General features: G+C 44.2%; 1 protein-coding gene across 1 annotated transcript; it reads left to right on the top strand.

The window, feature by feature from the left end:
* Positions 1 to 4,364: 4,364 nt before the first annotated feature.
* On the top strand, positions 4,365 to 14,204 carry LOC118094701 (vomeronasal type-2 receptor 26-like). The gene is made up of 6 exons (XM_088654655.1): positions 4,365 to 4,507; positions 4,957 to 5,248; positions 5,584 to 6,435; positions 8,032 to 8,259; positions 9,774 to 9,900; positions 13,303 to 14,204. Exons 1-6 carry the CDS (start codon positions 4,365 to 4,367, stop codon positions 14,202 to 14,204), a joined length of 2,544 nt encoding a protein of 847 aa, XP_088510781.1.
* The last annotated feature ends 1,716 nt before the right edge of the window (positions 14,205 to 15,920 follow it).

The following is a 15,920-nucleotide window of genomic DNA, read 5'->3' as shown; positions in this document are numbered from 1 at the left end:
AGATGGCTCTCAGAAGCAAGTAATACAACTTGCACTGGGAAGAATAAGCTGTGCCATAGCCCATGCTTTTACATGCTTTTACATTTGGCTGACAAAATTGTGGATGGATGTACCGTGTTTCTCATATTATAAGACACGTCTTATATTCATTTTTACTCAAGAAAATAAGCCTGTGGCTTATTTTCGGGGGTGTCTTATTTTTTTAAAAAATTACCTCCTCTTCCTGCTGCGGCTCGGCGCCCGGAACTGGCTGCTGCGCACTTTGTTGGCGCTTCAGCAGGGCACGCTGCTGGGTCCTGCCGGGTTGGGGCTCCAAGCTGTGCGCGCTGCAGCTCTTGTTGTGTCCCGCCGCCGGCTTGGAGCTTGGCAAAGCACACGCTGCTGCCTTTGCCAGCTCCCGCTCCGTTGGGGCTTGGAAAAGTGCGCGCTTTGCCGAGCCCCGACTGAGCGGGAACCAGCAAAGGCAGCAGCCCGCCGCCGGCTTGGAGCTCGAGCCGGCAAAGGGTGGGCTCCCCGCCATGTAGTGCTGCTCCCATCCGGAGGAGGCTGCCATGGGTGCCGAGGCCCCGCCTCCTCTTCCTCCTCCTTCCCCGTGTCCTTGTCTCGGCTCTGGCTGAGCTGGAAGAGACGGCGGGAGAGCAGCACAGCGCGAGCACAGCACGCGCCAGGGAAGGAGGAGCCAGGCCGGGCGGAGCTGCTGCGCTGCAGTACACGAGGAGCCGGAACACGCATCGCTTCCTCCTCCTTCCCAGCTCCCACCGGCGGATCCTCTGCCCCGCCACAGCCGCCCGGCCTGCCTGTCTGCCCGCCCTCCGGCTTCCCCACGCCAGAGGCTCCTCCTCGCCCTCCGGCTCCAGCTGCGCTCCCTCTCGCGCTTCCGGCTGCCTCCTTGTCTGGGTCCCTGCTTGCAGCTGCCGCCGCCGCCACTGCCCTCTTCCTCCTCCTGTCTCTCGCCTGGGCATGTTGTCCCGTTTTCCCTCTCGGAAGGTTCTTGCTGTCGGCCGCTGCCTGCTCCTTCCTCGCTTCCCGGAGCCGCCCTCTCAGACCTTTGCCGGGTCCTGCTGGGTTGGGACTTGGCATGGCGTGCCCTGCCATACCAGTATGTCTTATTTTCGGGGTACGCCTTATATTTCGCTAGGTCTTGAAAATCCTGCCATGCCTTATTTTGTAGGGATGTCTTAAAATATGAGAAACACGGTAATGAAGTATCTGTCCCTATGTTTTATTCTGTACTAACACATACAGGATACCTGGCTGTCAGCTCTGCCTTTGCTTTCTTTGCCAGGATGCTTTTTGCAATGTGGGGGTCTCTTTTGATACCTGAGCACTGTCATGGATTTATGGGGAGGAAGATGGCAAACTAGACATCTCTTGTTGACACTCTACCGAAAGAGATGATTATGTGGTGATCAATGATATAGCCAACTCACAAATTTTGGTTATCACATTCACTCTGGAAAAACAGAGGGAACTAGAGATAAAACTCTCATGCTCTGATGAAGCCATTCCATGCTGGGAGACTGAGAAGCTTTCTGGGACTCAGATGGTGGTGATTTAGAGCACAGGAACTTCCATCATGCCCAAACACTACATAATAGCCCTTAGGGTTAATCCTGAAGGCACAGCCCATTGAGGGTGCTCCATCAGCACAGCCAGTGCTGGTGAACAGCATTCCATATTACACAGTGAGTGAATAGATGGAGATGGTTAAAAAGTTTTGCCAGCAGCCTCGTGTATCTCTATTGGCTTGGATGCTGTGTTTGTGGGATGGGGTTGATGATGGCTCGAGGAGGTGGAGAATATGAGTAGTGTGGCAATGCATTTAGCTTTAGAGCAGAGACTATATGGAACCTGAGGAAGGCAAGGGAGTCATTCATTGCTTGATTGGTTAATAGCAGCTTGCCATGATGCTTAGGGATGGGGATAGCTGTGATGAGGATTGGAGTTTTTGCAAGACCCCAGTGGAAGAGTCCTTTGTTATCAAACTTGTGACTGCTGGGGAGAGAAGTAGAGTTAGCCTGTCTGACACAGATCAGATTGACATAGAGAAAGGCGGCAGGAAAAGAAAGTTCTGAGCTGTGCCAGATAAGGGGGCATGGGGAAAGGAGATTTCAGTAGCTGCCCTGAATAAAGAAACCTCTGCCACGAGAGCAGCAGTTTTGTAGAATAGGCTTGCATTAGATATGATTACAGCTGTTCAGGGAGGGGGTTGCACTCTTCTAAAGCAGGAGTGCTGCACATATATTCCAGTTAAGCCTAACTTTTTGAATAAGACTGTGCATGCTTTATATCAAGAAAGTGAAACAGGAATTGCATGGCGATACTCAGAACCCTCCCCGAGTAAATAAAGACACAGGACAGAATGAATAAGGTTAATGGGCATAAAAAGGCCACAACTTTATTGATTACGGATGTAGAGAGGTATTGACTTAGGCATTGGATCTAACCGACTATATCCGACTCCAGCCCATTGTGCTGGCAGTCTGTAAAGGGTTAACCACCATTGGGTGAGCCCTGTGATGCAGATCAATTAGGAACTCACCCTAGGGCCACCGATAGGGGGCGTGCCTTAGGCCCTCACCTACCACGGCTTCGGACATGGCCACGCCCCTGGACTCCTTAAGGAAGTACCCCTCAGCATTTTGGGGGAGGTGATGGCAGCAACCTCCCCCCCCCACCTGTGACCTTTCAAAGATAATCCAATGCCTAACTGCCAAAACCAAAGTTGTGATGGGTTGCTACGAGGTAGGCGAAAACCACAAGGCCAGAGCCAATTTGCCAGGTGGAAAAATTCCTACCAGGCCCCTCAACAGCGACCAACTGAAGTCCATAGCAATGCCAAAAGGAGAGACCTGCCTAAAGTGAGGGTGGGCGGGAAAACCGAAGTGGCTGGGGCAGGAACAAACAGGCTGAGCCCCGGCCGCGTGCCCATTTAAGGTAGTGAGCCAGACACACTGGGATGTTTGGATTGGATGCGCCGAGGAGTGCTTATGGCTGGAGAGATGGCAGCCATCGCCCCAGCACGTGAAGGGCTCATGGGTGCCCGCAACCTCCCCTCCTGCTATGCCGGAAGGGACTTTATGGTGGGTTATGGTCAAGGGGTGATTCCAAGGACTGGAGGGTAGTGGCACCACTTATTGATATTTTTTGTTACGATTATAACAATAGCATTACTTCCTCTCCCTGGCTAGCATACACCCATAGACTAGCGAAACCTACAGGAAAATAACAAACCATAGTCAATTGTTCAGAAACATTAGAATGACAGAGCAACATGAAACTTTGTGGGCATCCTGATCTGATTTGGGTTTTCTTTATTGACAGCTTCCACCATGGGGATTCTTTCACAACCACACATACAGCCACAATGATGTAGTTGTGATGATGTCTAACAATGGTGGAAGGATGCTTCAGTGTATGCCCTAGCTATTCTGCATCTGCACAGAAGCCTCCATATGCTAACAGGGAATGCTAATGTATTCCACAGAGTATAAGATTTGATATATTTGATATATTAAATTCTCATATAAACTCTCTGAGAAGGTTCACATTACCAAAAGAAAATTCTGAACAAATACAACTAACAACCTATCATAGAACATTGTACACAGTTCTACATCCATACATGGAGCAGTTGGACGGGGAGTGGGGGTGGAAAACGAGGCCCTCACAATGTTGCTGAATTGTAGAACTCATCACCCCAAATATTGGCCATGATGGCTGAGGTTTGTGGGAGTCCAATAACATCAAGAGGGCCACAGGTTCTCCACAGCTGCCCTATGGCCTCATTCCAAGGCCCAGCTCTTCTGGATGTATATTCTTGTTCAGTGTTACACTAAGCCCAGGTGTTGCTCCTGATACTAAGGATCCTGTGAGAGATGCCACCTAATAAACATGTTTTCTTCAGGTGTTCTGCCTGAGGTTAGAAGACTCTCAGGAGGTAATTGTGAACTCTGTAATAATCTTAAATTGTGATGGTCCTCTTTCTTGCCAAAGACAACATGGGTTTTCAGTGACCACCATTACAATAAGTAATCAAAATACTGTACAAAATAAAAAGGATATAAAATGTTCTTGTGACATGAAAGGCTTGGGGTAAAAGACTGTGGAGAAGCAGAACAGCTGCATTTTAAAGGTCATAAGTATCACCATTGACCAGCAGAGTCAGAAAATACCAGGACTGGGTTGCTCTAAATGGGCTGACGTCGTATAGTGATGAATTAGATTGGAACAGTGGATTTTGATTCAACCTGAAAGAATTCATCTGTACAGTTGCAATGCTGTTTTTGTTTCAGGTGCTACTGTGGTTGTGGTTGGTTCATCTTTCCTCTACTGAGTGCAAAGCACACTCCATCCCTTGCAGCATGAGTGATCCCCTCCAGATCCCACATGAGTATTATCAGCAAGGTGATCTCACCATTGGTGGTATCTCTTCTCAGTTCTTCTCCTTCTTTGACATCATAACCTTCGTGAAACACCCCAATTTAATGTTTATTGAGGATCCTGTGTAAGGAACTTCTTTGCATGTTACTTATTAAATGTCTATGGCGCAGGGTAAAATAATATTATAGGTAGATAATGAAAATGATGACATTTGGTGATATCTAATTATTTCAATGGGTCTACTCTGAGTATGACTATTATTGAATATCACCCAGATTTTTGTTTTGCTTCCCATGTGAGTAGAGAGAATTTCAATATTGTCCACTTACCATAAGTTCGCTCACATCCCTAGGCAAAATAAAGGCATCTATAAAGAATAGGATAAAAACACAGATTCTGTTGTTTCAATCAGATTAAATTAAAATCTCCTTGCTATTTTTGACTCAGTGTCTTCATGTTTTTGAAGCCGAGTGGGCATGATGTACTGGATGTCAGGACAAAAGCAAGTGGACTGAACAAGTAGATTATGAGGTCTAGAATATTGATGTAACATAGCTTCTTTTCTGATTGCAGTGTAGTGACAAAAAACTACCAGCATGTCCTGGCCCTGGTGTTTGCAATGAAGGAGATCAATGAGGATCCCAGGATTTTGCCAAATGTTACATTGGGATTTCATATCTATGACAGCTACTTCAATGAAAAGTTGACATTTCAAACCACTCTGAACCTTCTTTTTAGCCAGAAAAGGACAGTTCCCAACTACAAGTGTGGCACACAGAAGAATCTGATAGCAGCCATTGGGGGACTTGACTCTAAAACCACTTTTTACATGGCCACCATCTTAAGCATCTACAAGATTCCTCAGGTAGCATATACATGTAAGGCATGTGGATTTTTACAGAAATTGCATAAAGAAAAAGTGCTTTAGAGAAAAGGTGAGATGCATCTGTTGTGCATTCTGATGAGCTAGAAACTGCAAGTAGAGAGAGTGGGGAATCGGAGCAACCATGCCTATGCTTGCTCAGTCCCTATGATGTAACATACGGAGTAAAGTGTGAGTACCCATCATATCATGTTTTGGAATAGCATCAAGTAATGGTGATAAACCAGTTCTAAAATAAACTTCTTAAAAAAGTATTTCTGTATTATATTATCTCTCAAAGTACACTTAATTTCAGTAATGCATTTGGTTATGCTTAGATCTCTTATTACTTGTTTGGTCCATCAAGCGCTGAAACCCACTTCCCTTTCCTATACCGAATTGTTCCAAATGAGGAGAATCAGTACCAAGGAATTGTCCACCTCCTTTTGCATTTCCAGTGGACATGGGTTGGGATTGTCATGCTGGAGGATGATAGAGGAGAGAATTTTCTGCAGACCTTGATGCCAATGCTTTCAGAGAGTGGCATCTGTACTGCATTCATTGACAGAATGCCATTGCTGACAGACTTCTCTGAAATAATTACTGCGCATGAAGGTACAGTAAATACACTCCAACTTGTTAACAACAACAAGACAGTAAAAACTATTATTCTATATGCAGAGACGCAGTTCTCATTGTTTTTTATATTCTTGATGTACCAAGTAGAGACAGATGATGAGACAAATGTGACTCTAGGCAAAGTGTGGATTATGACCGCCCAATGGGATTTCCCAGCCATAGAGTTTCACAAAAGATTTGACAGAGAAGTCTTCCAGGGAGCTCTATCTTTTGCAATTCACACCAACGTGGTGCAGGAATTCCACAGTTTCCTTCTGACAGTAAATCCTTACTCACAGCATGGTGACAATTTTATCAGGGACTTTTGGGAGCAGGCTTTCAGCTGTTTAGTTACAGATCCATCTGTGGTTGGAGAGAGCACTGGTGGCACCTGCACTGGGAAGGAGAAACTGGAGAGCCTTCCTGGGCCATTTTTTGAAATGAGCATGACTCCGCAAAGCTACAGTGTATACAATGCTGTCTATGCCATAGCTCATGCTTTAGATGCCATGGACTCCTGGAATCAAGTGCACACAGCAGTGACAGCTGTTCGAAGTCCACATCCATATGAGGTACAACTTCAGAATCCAAACGTCTCTACAAACATGAACATAATGTTTCTACTAACAGTATGTTCAACTATGTGACAAGTGACCATTGTAGAGAACATTTTACACCTCTAGTGCAAATTCCACAGCTAGTTTCCTCTTCCTTAGAAACCTATCCATTTTCCTTCTTGTCAAGGAGTTCAATACTGTATCTACACCAATTTTTACCTAGCCAAACTTTTCTTAATTCTGGAGACTAGGGGTCATAGGTAAAGATGTAAAATTTCCAGAAAATTTGAAGCTTGGGAACCCCCCCCCCCCCCCGGTTTTTTTCAGGGGGAACGGAAAAATTTAAAAAAAAATGCTACATTAGCACTTCTTTTGTCTTTTCCAGATTGAAAGTCATTCTGTTACTTTAGAAATATAAAATATAACTATGGATAATTTTAATGGGCATAAAATTATCACAACTAGCATATTTAAAATATAGTGTATCCAAACAGGAACTGAAATTTAACTTGTCATTCATCACTGCTTGCTATGCAACATGCTTACTCCACCTCCCATGTTTTGCCCATGAGACCTTATGTATTGCCTCACACTGATGTGTGTGGTCTGTTAACCACTTTAGCTACTACTATATGCTTAAATTAGTTTATTTCACTCTTAAAAGACCATATTTACAGCATTTAATGTTTAAAATATTTTCATTTCTTTTTTTCTTTCATAACACTTCTCTGATTGACACAACAACACATATACTTTAAGACCCTTTTTGTTGCTCTATATTTTCTTCCAGTGCTTTGAGGCCTAGTGAAGTGGAACAGAACCAATGCATACCACAGGTATGCAAAAACAAAACTGAAACCTTTTTCTTTTCTGGTGACAACAGCACCTCCTAAAGGAACAAATGTATCTTGTTCTTGCATTGGAGAGTTCAGTTTGTAACCCAGGACTTGCTTGTCCTCACAGAAATTAGAATAATCTGATACCATACATATTTATAAAATATTTGAACCCCTTATCTTAAAAATATTTTATTCATCATGTTAAAATAAAACATTCCATAATCTATTTTTTATTTTTTCAATTTTTCGCAAAAAAACAAAAAAAAGGCTTCAGGGAATAAACGGGGGGGGGGGGGCGACGGTCCCCCCCCCCGAATTTTTCCGGGTTTTTTCCGGGCCTTCGCATCTCTAGTCATAGGCACCAACTCCTTAGGGATGAGGTGTTTTCAGCTTACTCAATAGTGTTTAGCAGAAGTCTTAGCACACACCAATATTGGCCAGGCCATTTTGCATAGGCTTGCCCAGGAATTCCTCTACAGCTTGTATTCCCTTCATATCCCATATTCATATTCATATCTTCGTATCATTATCCTATCATTTGTTATTTTCTAGGGCTTAGGGCAGTTCCCCCACGAAACTTATAATAATATGCCCCCTATATCCAGTCCCGGTCAGCAATCTGGCTGCAGCTCTTTGAGCTAGTTAAAGTTTCTGAGCACTTTTCAAAATCAGCTTCATTGCATTTAGGTGGAAAGGAAAAGTAGACCTGGGTGTCATTAGGACAGTGATGTTTTGTAAAGAAAAAAAAGAGCTTTCATCTCTTTGATTATAGCTTCACCGTTTCTTGAGGAGAATCTCATTTAACAACACTGCTGGGGACCTGGTGTCTTTGAATGAGAAAGGTGAATTGGAAAGTGGACTTGATATTATAAATTGGGTTACTTTCCCAAATAAATCTTTCTCGAGGGTGAAAATAGGAAGGATGGATTCATGGACCTTAACTGACAGAGAGTTCGTGATCAATGAAGATGTCATCACATGGCACAGCATGTTTAACCAGGTAGATTTTGGTTGGTATTGTGCATGTTGCACCCACGTACAAAAGCATCAGTAATGATGGTTCCAGTATGAATGCTAGATTATTTCTTTAGTTGATACACCTATGTCTTCAAGGCAGTTGACAAATCTCTTTTAAACAGGTATTCCATATATTAAATCTCCACACCCTAGAACAAAGAAAGCTCTTGCCTCAGAGTTCACCCTCACAGACAGAAAGCTACTCATATGGACACAATACTATAGCAAGATCTTCTAGGATTAGTGGAGTTATGATACAGTGGACGTTAACTGAGTTACTGGAGACGAGAAGGAAATTGTAAGAATACACGTTTTAATATGAGAATGTGATAGACACTTACCTGTTTGTTTAGAAATGAGATGGCAATCTGATGCCTGATTAGTCAATCAAAAGGGTCATGTGATTCATTCATATATATATATATATATATATATATAGAGAGAGAGAGAGAGAGAGAGAGAGAGAGAGAAAGAGAGAGAGAGAGTTTTTCCTCTGCCAAGCTCAGGCTGACTCATTCAGCAACAGGTCACCTCTTGAATGGATTTTGGCTCTGGGAGCCCACTGCACCTGGCCCAGCTGGGCTTGAGAATGGGAGCAGAGCTGCGACTAGGAGTAGGCAGCTCCCTTGCGGGCCAGAGCCAGGCTTCAATGACGGAGTCTGTCATGGGAGTGCCTGGTCACACCCCCTCCAAAAAATGTGCCCGTGTGAGAACAGGATTTGATCCAACAAGGTTTCTTCTTCTGTTCCTATGCCCTAGTGTCATTGATTCCGTTCATATTGATCCAGAGCAGACCCCAACGTATAGTTAGCAGAGTAAAATCTTAAACATGTTGCAGGATTCCTCAGAAATAGGCCAGAGACAATTAGCTTCCTCCAGCAGAACTTTACTGCTACTGAAGGCAAATGAGCATAACGGTCACAAATCCGATATTTTCAGGATTGGCACAGTCCATAAGAAATCCAGTTATAGTAAAAAAAAACAAAATTAGCTTGAACTTAACAATAACTCACAATAAATCTAAAACCTTAGCACTTAAACGTACTATGTACAGAACACTGCACCAGAAGGAAAGAGAGAGAGAAAGTGGAACCCAGGCTCCTCCTGGCCTATTATTATAGTCAGGATGACCTTGAGTGAAAGAGATAACAGAACCAGTTTAAACCAGCTGTTCAGTTTCTCTGAAGGAATAACCCAAATATCAGGAACCTTCTGCCTGTTTCTAGGCAGAATAGAAACTTGCTTGTTAGCTAGAAACTTCCAGCTTGCACATTATCACACAGAGAAGCTTCCAGAACCCTCTTGAATTAATTAGAATAGAAAACATCTTTACACATTAGATCAATACTTTTTGCACCAAAAAATGCAAACTGACACATAGAAAGTATGGAAATATTTTATATACAGAATGCTCCTTTTTCTGATGCCATTAGTTTTTGTGGGAATAGCATTTACAAAGCATGGAGTAAACATTTCCTGCCTTGCATTTGTGGACAGACGCATCCCCGCTCCGTGTGTAATGACAACTGCCGTCCAGGTTCTGTTAGGAAAAAGAAGGAGGGGGAGCCATTCTGTTGCTATGATTGTGACCCATGTCCCAAAGGAAAGATTTCTAAACAAACAGGTAGGTATCTACCATCAGATTGACTCAGTTAAATTTGTAAAGTAGAAAGTTTCCTATATGGTAATATTAACCATTGTGTTTAAAGATGGGAATATTATATGCATAAAAGGACATTTTGTCATAAACTATTCAATTGGACACCAAAGCTGTATTCACATATGCTGAATTCACAGAGGGATGGGGACTAGAGCTATCCTTGCTCCTAATCTCTATGGATTTACCTACAGAATTTAGTTCATTTTACCAGCTTCGTCTGGTTCGCCAACCATGGTGGTTCCTGTATAGGGATTGCCTGACCACTGTAGTCCATGCATTGGTATCTTTGAGGCTAGATTACTGTATTGCGTTCTATGTGGGACTGTCCTTGGGTCTGGTTTAGAAGCTCCAGTTGGTGCAGTATGCTGAGGCAAGATTGCTGATGGAAGAACATTCTGGTTGAAAACATGTGATACCATTGTTAAAAACAAAGCAACCTCTGGCTGCCTATCTGTTATCAAATCAGGGCTAAGGTTCTTGTATTTGTTTACAAAGCTCTGAACAACTTGGGTCCAGGATACCTCAGGGATCACCTGACCACTTATATTCCCACCCAATGCTGGATATATGTATAGGCTAAGTAGGCTGAAACCTAGGGCCTCTAAATCTAGGCGGCCACGCCAGCCTGCCCGCTCCCCAGCAGGCAACCTCCCCGCTCCCAAAATTGCAAACCCAAGACTTCATGTGAGGGCAGGGCAACTCAGGCCTCTAAATCTAGGGGGCCTCGCCAGCCTGTCCGCTCCCCAGTGCTGCAGTCTCCCCTCTCCCAAAATTGCAAACCCTATATATATTAACAGCCATCAACCAAGACTTCATGCAAGGGCAGGGCAACTCAGGCACAGCAGCTATGAGACTCAGGGCTAGCCAGTGGGGCTCAATTTGAAGCAGTGGGGACGCAACTTGATTTTTTTTGTAGGGCCCCAGTTCACAGCCAAAGTCTGCAAAATCTTATAGATATAAATAAAATCCATCTAGATTGCCCTGGTGCGGGGGGGGGTGGGGCTTAGGAGTGGCCCACGGGGCCCAAATTGGCCCAATTGCTGCAAGTGCCTTAAGGTCAGCCCTGATGAGACTGTGCAAGGGTTGGACTGACAATCCCTGCACCTTCTAGGTCCCGGGTGTCACTATTCAGAGTACAAACTCAAGGACTTCTTATGGAAATAAAGGGGGGCACTTATTGGAAGTCAGTTTTGTCACCTCCTCCCCAAACCCTGAGACAATGAGCTCAGCCACCTTTTACTCACATTGCATAAGTACTACACTACAGCATGGCCCTAAACCTGTACGTTCAACCGCTGAAATATACACCCAATATGTAGCAATGGAAATTTATGTTAGTGCTTTATGAATGAACACTGTGTTTTATGAAAGGACTTTGTATTTTGTGAATTACCTAACAGCCACCAATAGGGAGCTCTAGAATTTGACAGCTAACAATTGGGTACTACAAAACAGTGACCCCTATTGCTGAAAGCCATAGCTGCCAAGTTATCCCTTTTTAAAGGGATTTTCCCTTATGCTGAATAGGCTTCCTCGCGAGAAAAGGGAAAACTTGGCAGCTATGCTGAAAGCAGGTAACCAGCAGGGAATGCTTCAGGTCAGCCTTTGCACTGTTTACTGAACACCCCTGCTATGTAGATGATGGAGAAAGCTTGTAAAATTGTATCCCTTCTGGCATCCTAGCCAACTCTATTACACTGGTGTAACCCTGGTGCACCAGAAGCCCAGAATAGCAGCAAATAGAATCCTCTCATACGTCAGTGATTGATAAGACTTGTCAACCAGTTCTTCCAATGTCTTCCTAAATTATAAAGCTCCAAAAAATACAGGCCAAAAGAGAACAGGTATGGGAAGAGCGAGGCATACAATGGGCACCAACACTGAAAAGGCCCTGCTCCGTGTAGCTCCTGCCCTGTCATTTGATAGGGTGCCCACTTGCCCTCCTTCTTGACATGGAATGCTCTCTATTGGAGTCTCCAGGTCCAGTACAAAGACCATAAGAAGGAAGAGCAGGGACCTTGAAGTTCCCAACAGCTGTTAAGCAAGCAAGCAAGCAAGCAAGCAAGCACACAGGTCACCTTTGTCACAGTCAGGACGTCTATGTCCTGGCCAGGCCTGCACCCAATCTTGTTTTTGTACAATCTTGTTTGTTCTCAGTAACCAAAATTATATTATCAACATATACAAGCAGAAAAGTTGTTTTCCTTCATTTGCAAGGAATTGTGCGAAGCAAAGTGGCACTAATAAAGAAAAGTTCCAGGGTGGCAACAGAAAGCAAACTAAAATTGGTTTGGCAGTTCATCAAAACTATCCAGCAATATCAAGTTATAGGAAAACTGGTGCTATTAAAAATCCTTCTAGTTGGTTAATTGGTTTGGCAACTCCCATTCACATGACGTGTGATGAGCTAATTATTTTCCCAAAGAGTTAAAAGATCAGAGGCAGCTACAGTTGCAAATGGCAACAAAATATCTGTGAAAGGAAGGTTGCAGGTAGAAATACTCTTTGTAATGAAGTGAGAGCAGTAGTTTACTTGCTCAAATTAACAAATAAGAAACTTGAAAATTTAAACTCTAGATTAAAATTGATTACTTCATTGAGAAGGGGGTTGTAAGAAAAACACTGGGGCCTAATTTGAATAGTAGAGTGCCTGGTATCTGGTGGGCAATCTCATCCTTTATTTCCACACTGTGGCTGCAGACCAAATCACCTGTCAGGAGAGTTATGAGATTCAGGTGAGGGTCAGATGCCTTGTCAATCCCAGCAGGTATATAAGATGACGACCGCCTTCACCCTGGCCAGGCTTTCACCCAAATCTGGCCATGTTCCCACCCCTTACTTTCTGATCTGTTGGTGTGGAGATACCAACGGATCAGAAAAAAACTTTTTGTATATGCAACAACTGCTGCTAGGATACTGCTAGCCCAGAGATTGAAAGAAGATACAGTTCCAACCAAGGAAGAGTGGCAGATAAAACTAATAGACTATGCTGAAATGGCAAAACTCACAGGAAGAATGGGGAAAGTATATAACTTATTTGAAAAATTATTGTAAACAACTAAATTCATTCGTAGGATTGATGTAAAAAAAAGAAATAAGAAATAATCAAGGATTAGTAAAAACTGGAATTATAAAGGAGATGCAGGTGGAATAGTTATAACATAAGGATCCACAAAGGGGAGGGAGGAAAATCAAAGGGATATGTGTTTTGCTTTGTTTTCTTATTTCTTATTTGATGTTTGTAAAGTTAGCAAAGCTCTTTCTGTGGGATTGTGCAAGTTGCTTTTCCATAGTTCCCGAGAGGAAAGTCAGATTCATATGTATTTGTATGAGAGATGGATATATCATTGTTCCTTTCTGCTCCAGAAATGGACATTTGTATCAAATGTCCAGAAGATCAGTATCCAAATGGAGACCAAGATGGATGCCTTCCCAAGGTTTTGCATTTTCTGTCATATGATGATGCTTTAAGCATCAATTTAATTTTCATGGCACTTTCATTTTCTGTCATAACTGCTTTGGTATTAGGGATATTCATTAAACACCACAACAGTCCCATTGTCAAAGCCAATAATCGGGGTCTAACCTACACTCTGCTTATTGCCCTCCTGCTGTGCTTCCTCTGCTCCTTGCTCTTCATTGGCCAGCCTCAAACAATAGCTTGCCTTCTACGACAAACTGTTTTCGGTCTCATCTTCACGGTGGCTGTTTCTTCCGTGTTGGCAAAAACCATCACAGTGATTTTGGCATTCATGGCCACACAACCAGGATCCAGGATGAGGAACTGGGTGGGGAGAAGACTGGCAGCTTCTATTGTTTTCTCCTGCACCGTCATTCAAGGAGCTCTTTGTACTGTGTGGCTCCTTACTGCTCCTCCGTTTCCACATTTGGACATGGACACTTTGGCTAAAGAAATTGTGGTTGAATGTAATGAAGGGTCTGTCCCTATGTTTTATTCTGTTCTTGGGTACCTGGGATTCCTGGCTCTTGTCAGCTTTGTTGTGGCTTTTCTTGCTAGGGAATTGCCCAGCACTTTCAATGAAGCCAAGTTCATCACTTTCAGCATGTTGGTGTTTTGCAGTGTGTGGGTCTCTTTTGTGCCAACTTACCTGAGCACAAAGGGAAAATACATGGTGGCTGTGGAGATCTTCTCCATCTTGTCCTCTAGTTCTGGTTTATTGGGTTGTATATTTGCCCCTAAATGTTATATAATTGCCCTGAGGCCTCAGCTAAACTGCAAGGAACATATAACAAGGAGAAATAACTAAGGATTCAAAACTTGGATAGTGTTCTTCACTGCTGGTGTCTTTATGGTGTCATTTTATTTTTGGAAATAAAATGGTCAAAAAGAGATGAGCATACATTTGTTTCAAATAGTCAGAGATGGTCTGACTACCTTTGTGTTATGCCAGTTCTTTGTTTCATTAGTTCAATGAATGGTCCAATGACAACTTAAGTTATTAAGCAATACTGCCTGAGTTTGATTTATTCGTCATACCTCACATTTTCTTGCTTTGCATGTCATGTCCATTAAGATTATAAGCTTGAAGATTACAACCATTTCACTACTGATTTTTGTAAAATGCTCTGCAATCCATTTTGGCTTAACAGTGAGGTAAAAGTGATTTTTAATACATATAAAAATCTATTTGAATCAGAAGAATTCTAATTCACTGATTGTATCCATTGATTGGCAGAGGCTCTCCAGCCTCACAACCAGGAATCTTTACCAGTGGCAGAGGAAGCCGCAAATTGCCGTGCACCAGAGGGGAGCGTCGCTCGTAGCGTGCATGCGTCACTACGTAATGACGCATGCATCACTACGTAACAAAGCTGCGCATGCACACTATATAGAGGGGGGGTCACGCCCCCCGTGACTTCAAAACGGAGCCTCCAGCCTCCTGCTAGAAAGCCTGCTGGTGCGTGCCGCTGGCACCGCGTCGTGCCAAACAAGGCTTTCTACTGGGAGGCTGGAACTGGAGGTTCCGTTTTGAAGTAATGGGGGGGCACGACTCCCCTCTACGTATGCATACTACATAGAGGGGGATCCCCCCCCCACAACTTCAAAATGGAGCCTCCAGACTCCCGGTAGAAAGCCTCACTCGGTGCGGTGGGCGGGTGCCACCCTGGAGCTGGAGGGGGGTGACAGTTGGTACTCCCCAACTCCCAAGCTGAGCCTCCAGGTAAAAAGCCCGCTCGGCGTGGCATGGCGCACCGAGTGGGCTTTTTATCGGGAGGCTGAAGGGGCTCGGCTTCGAGTCGTGGGGTGGGGTGCAGGGCCGTCTCGAGCAGGTCGGCGCCCTGGCACTGAGGCGCGGAGATCGCTCCGGCGCCCCCGCCCCCGCCCTCGCAGCGCACAGCACTGCTTCCGCGCAGCTTCGCCGTGCAGCGCCCCACGCCAGTCCGCGCCCTTGCGCCCCACGCCACTGGGACTGCACCTAGAGCCGGGCCTGGTGGGGTGCCGACTGTCACCCCCCCGAGTGGAACCCAGGGTGGACCGCCCCCATCGTCCCCTTGCTACGCCCCTGATCTTTACTATCATTTGCAATGGTACAGAGGACTGAAGCTGGTATCTTTTGCTTGCAAGCTTGGTCCCCTCTTTAAATCTATAAAATTATTGATTAAATCTATAAAATTATTGATTAAATCTATAAAATTATATATAAAATTTCCATGAAATTTTATGGGAATTGAACCCAGATGTCCAACACCAAAGCTGATCAGGTTACCACAAGACCAACAAGTTAGACATGTTTACTGAATTCCTGGCTACAGTCCAGAAAATATTGTTTTCTAAAATGTTATCTGCAGCTCCTCATGGGCACAACCTATGGAGATCGGGCCAATAACCCATCTAGTCCAGCAACACCAAATGCATGTGGGAAGCATACATATAGGAGCTGAATGCAACAGCATTATCCCCAATTACAACATCAAGCTACTGTCTTGAGAAACATACAAATGCTGGCAGTGGTGGGAAATCA

Source organism: Zootoca vivipara, chromosome 12 (assembly GCF_965207765.1).
Source record: "Zootoca vivipara chromosome 12, rZooViv2.hap1.1, whole genome shotgun sequence".
Classification (NCBI taxonomy): Eukaryota; Metazoa; Chordata; class Lepidosauria; order Squamata; family Lacertidae; genus Zootoca; species Zootoca vivipara.
Note: the sequence above shows the minus strand (reverse complement) of the source record. Positions and strands in the feature narration are given on the sequence as shown.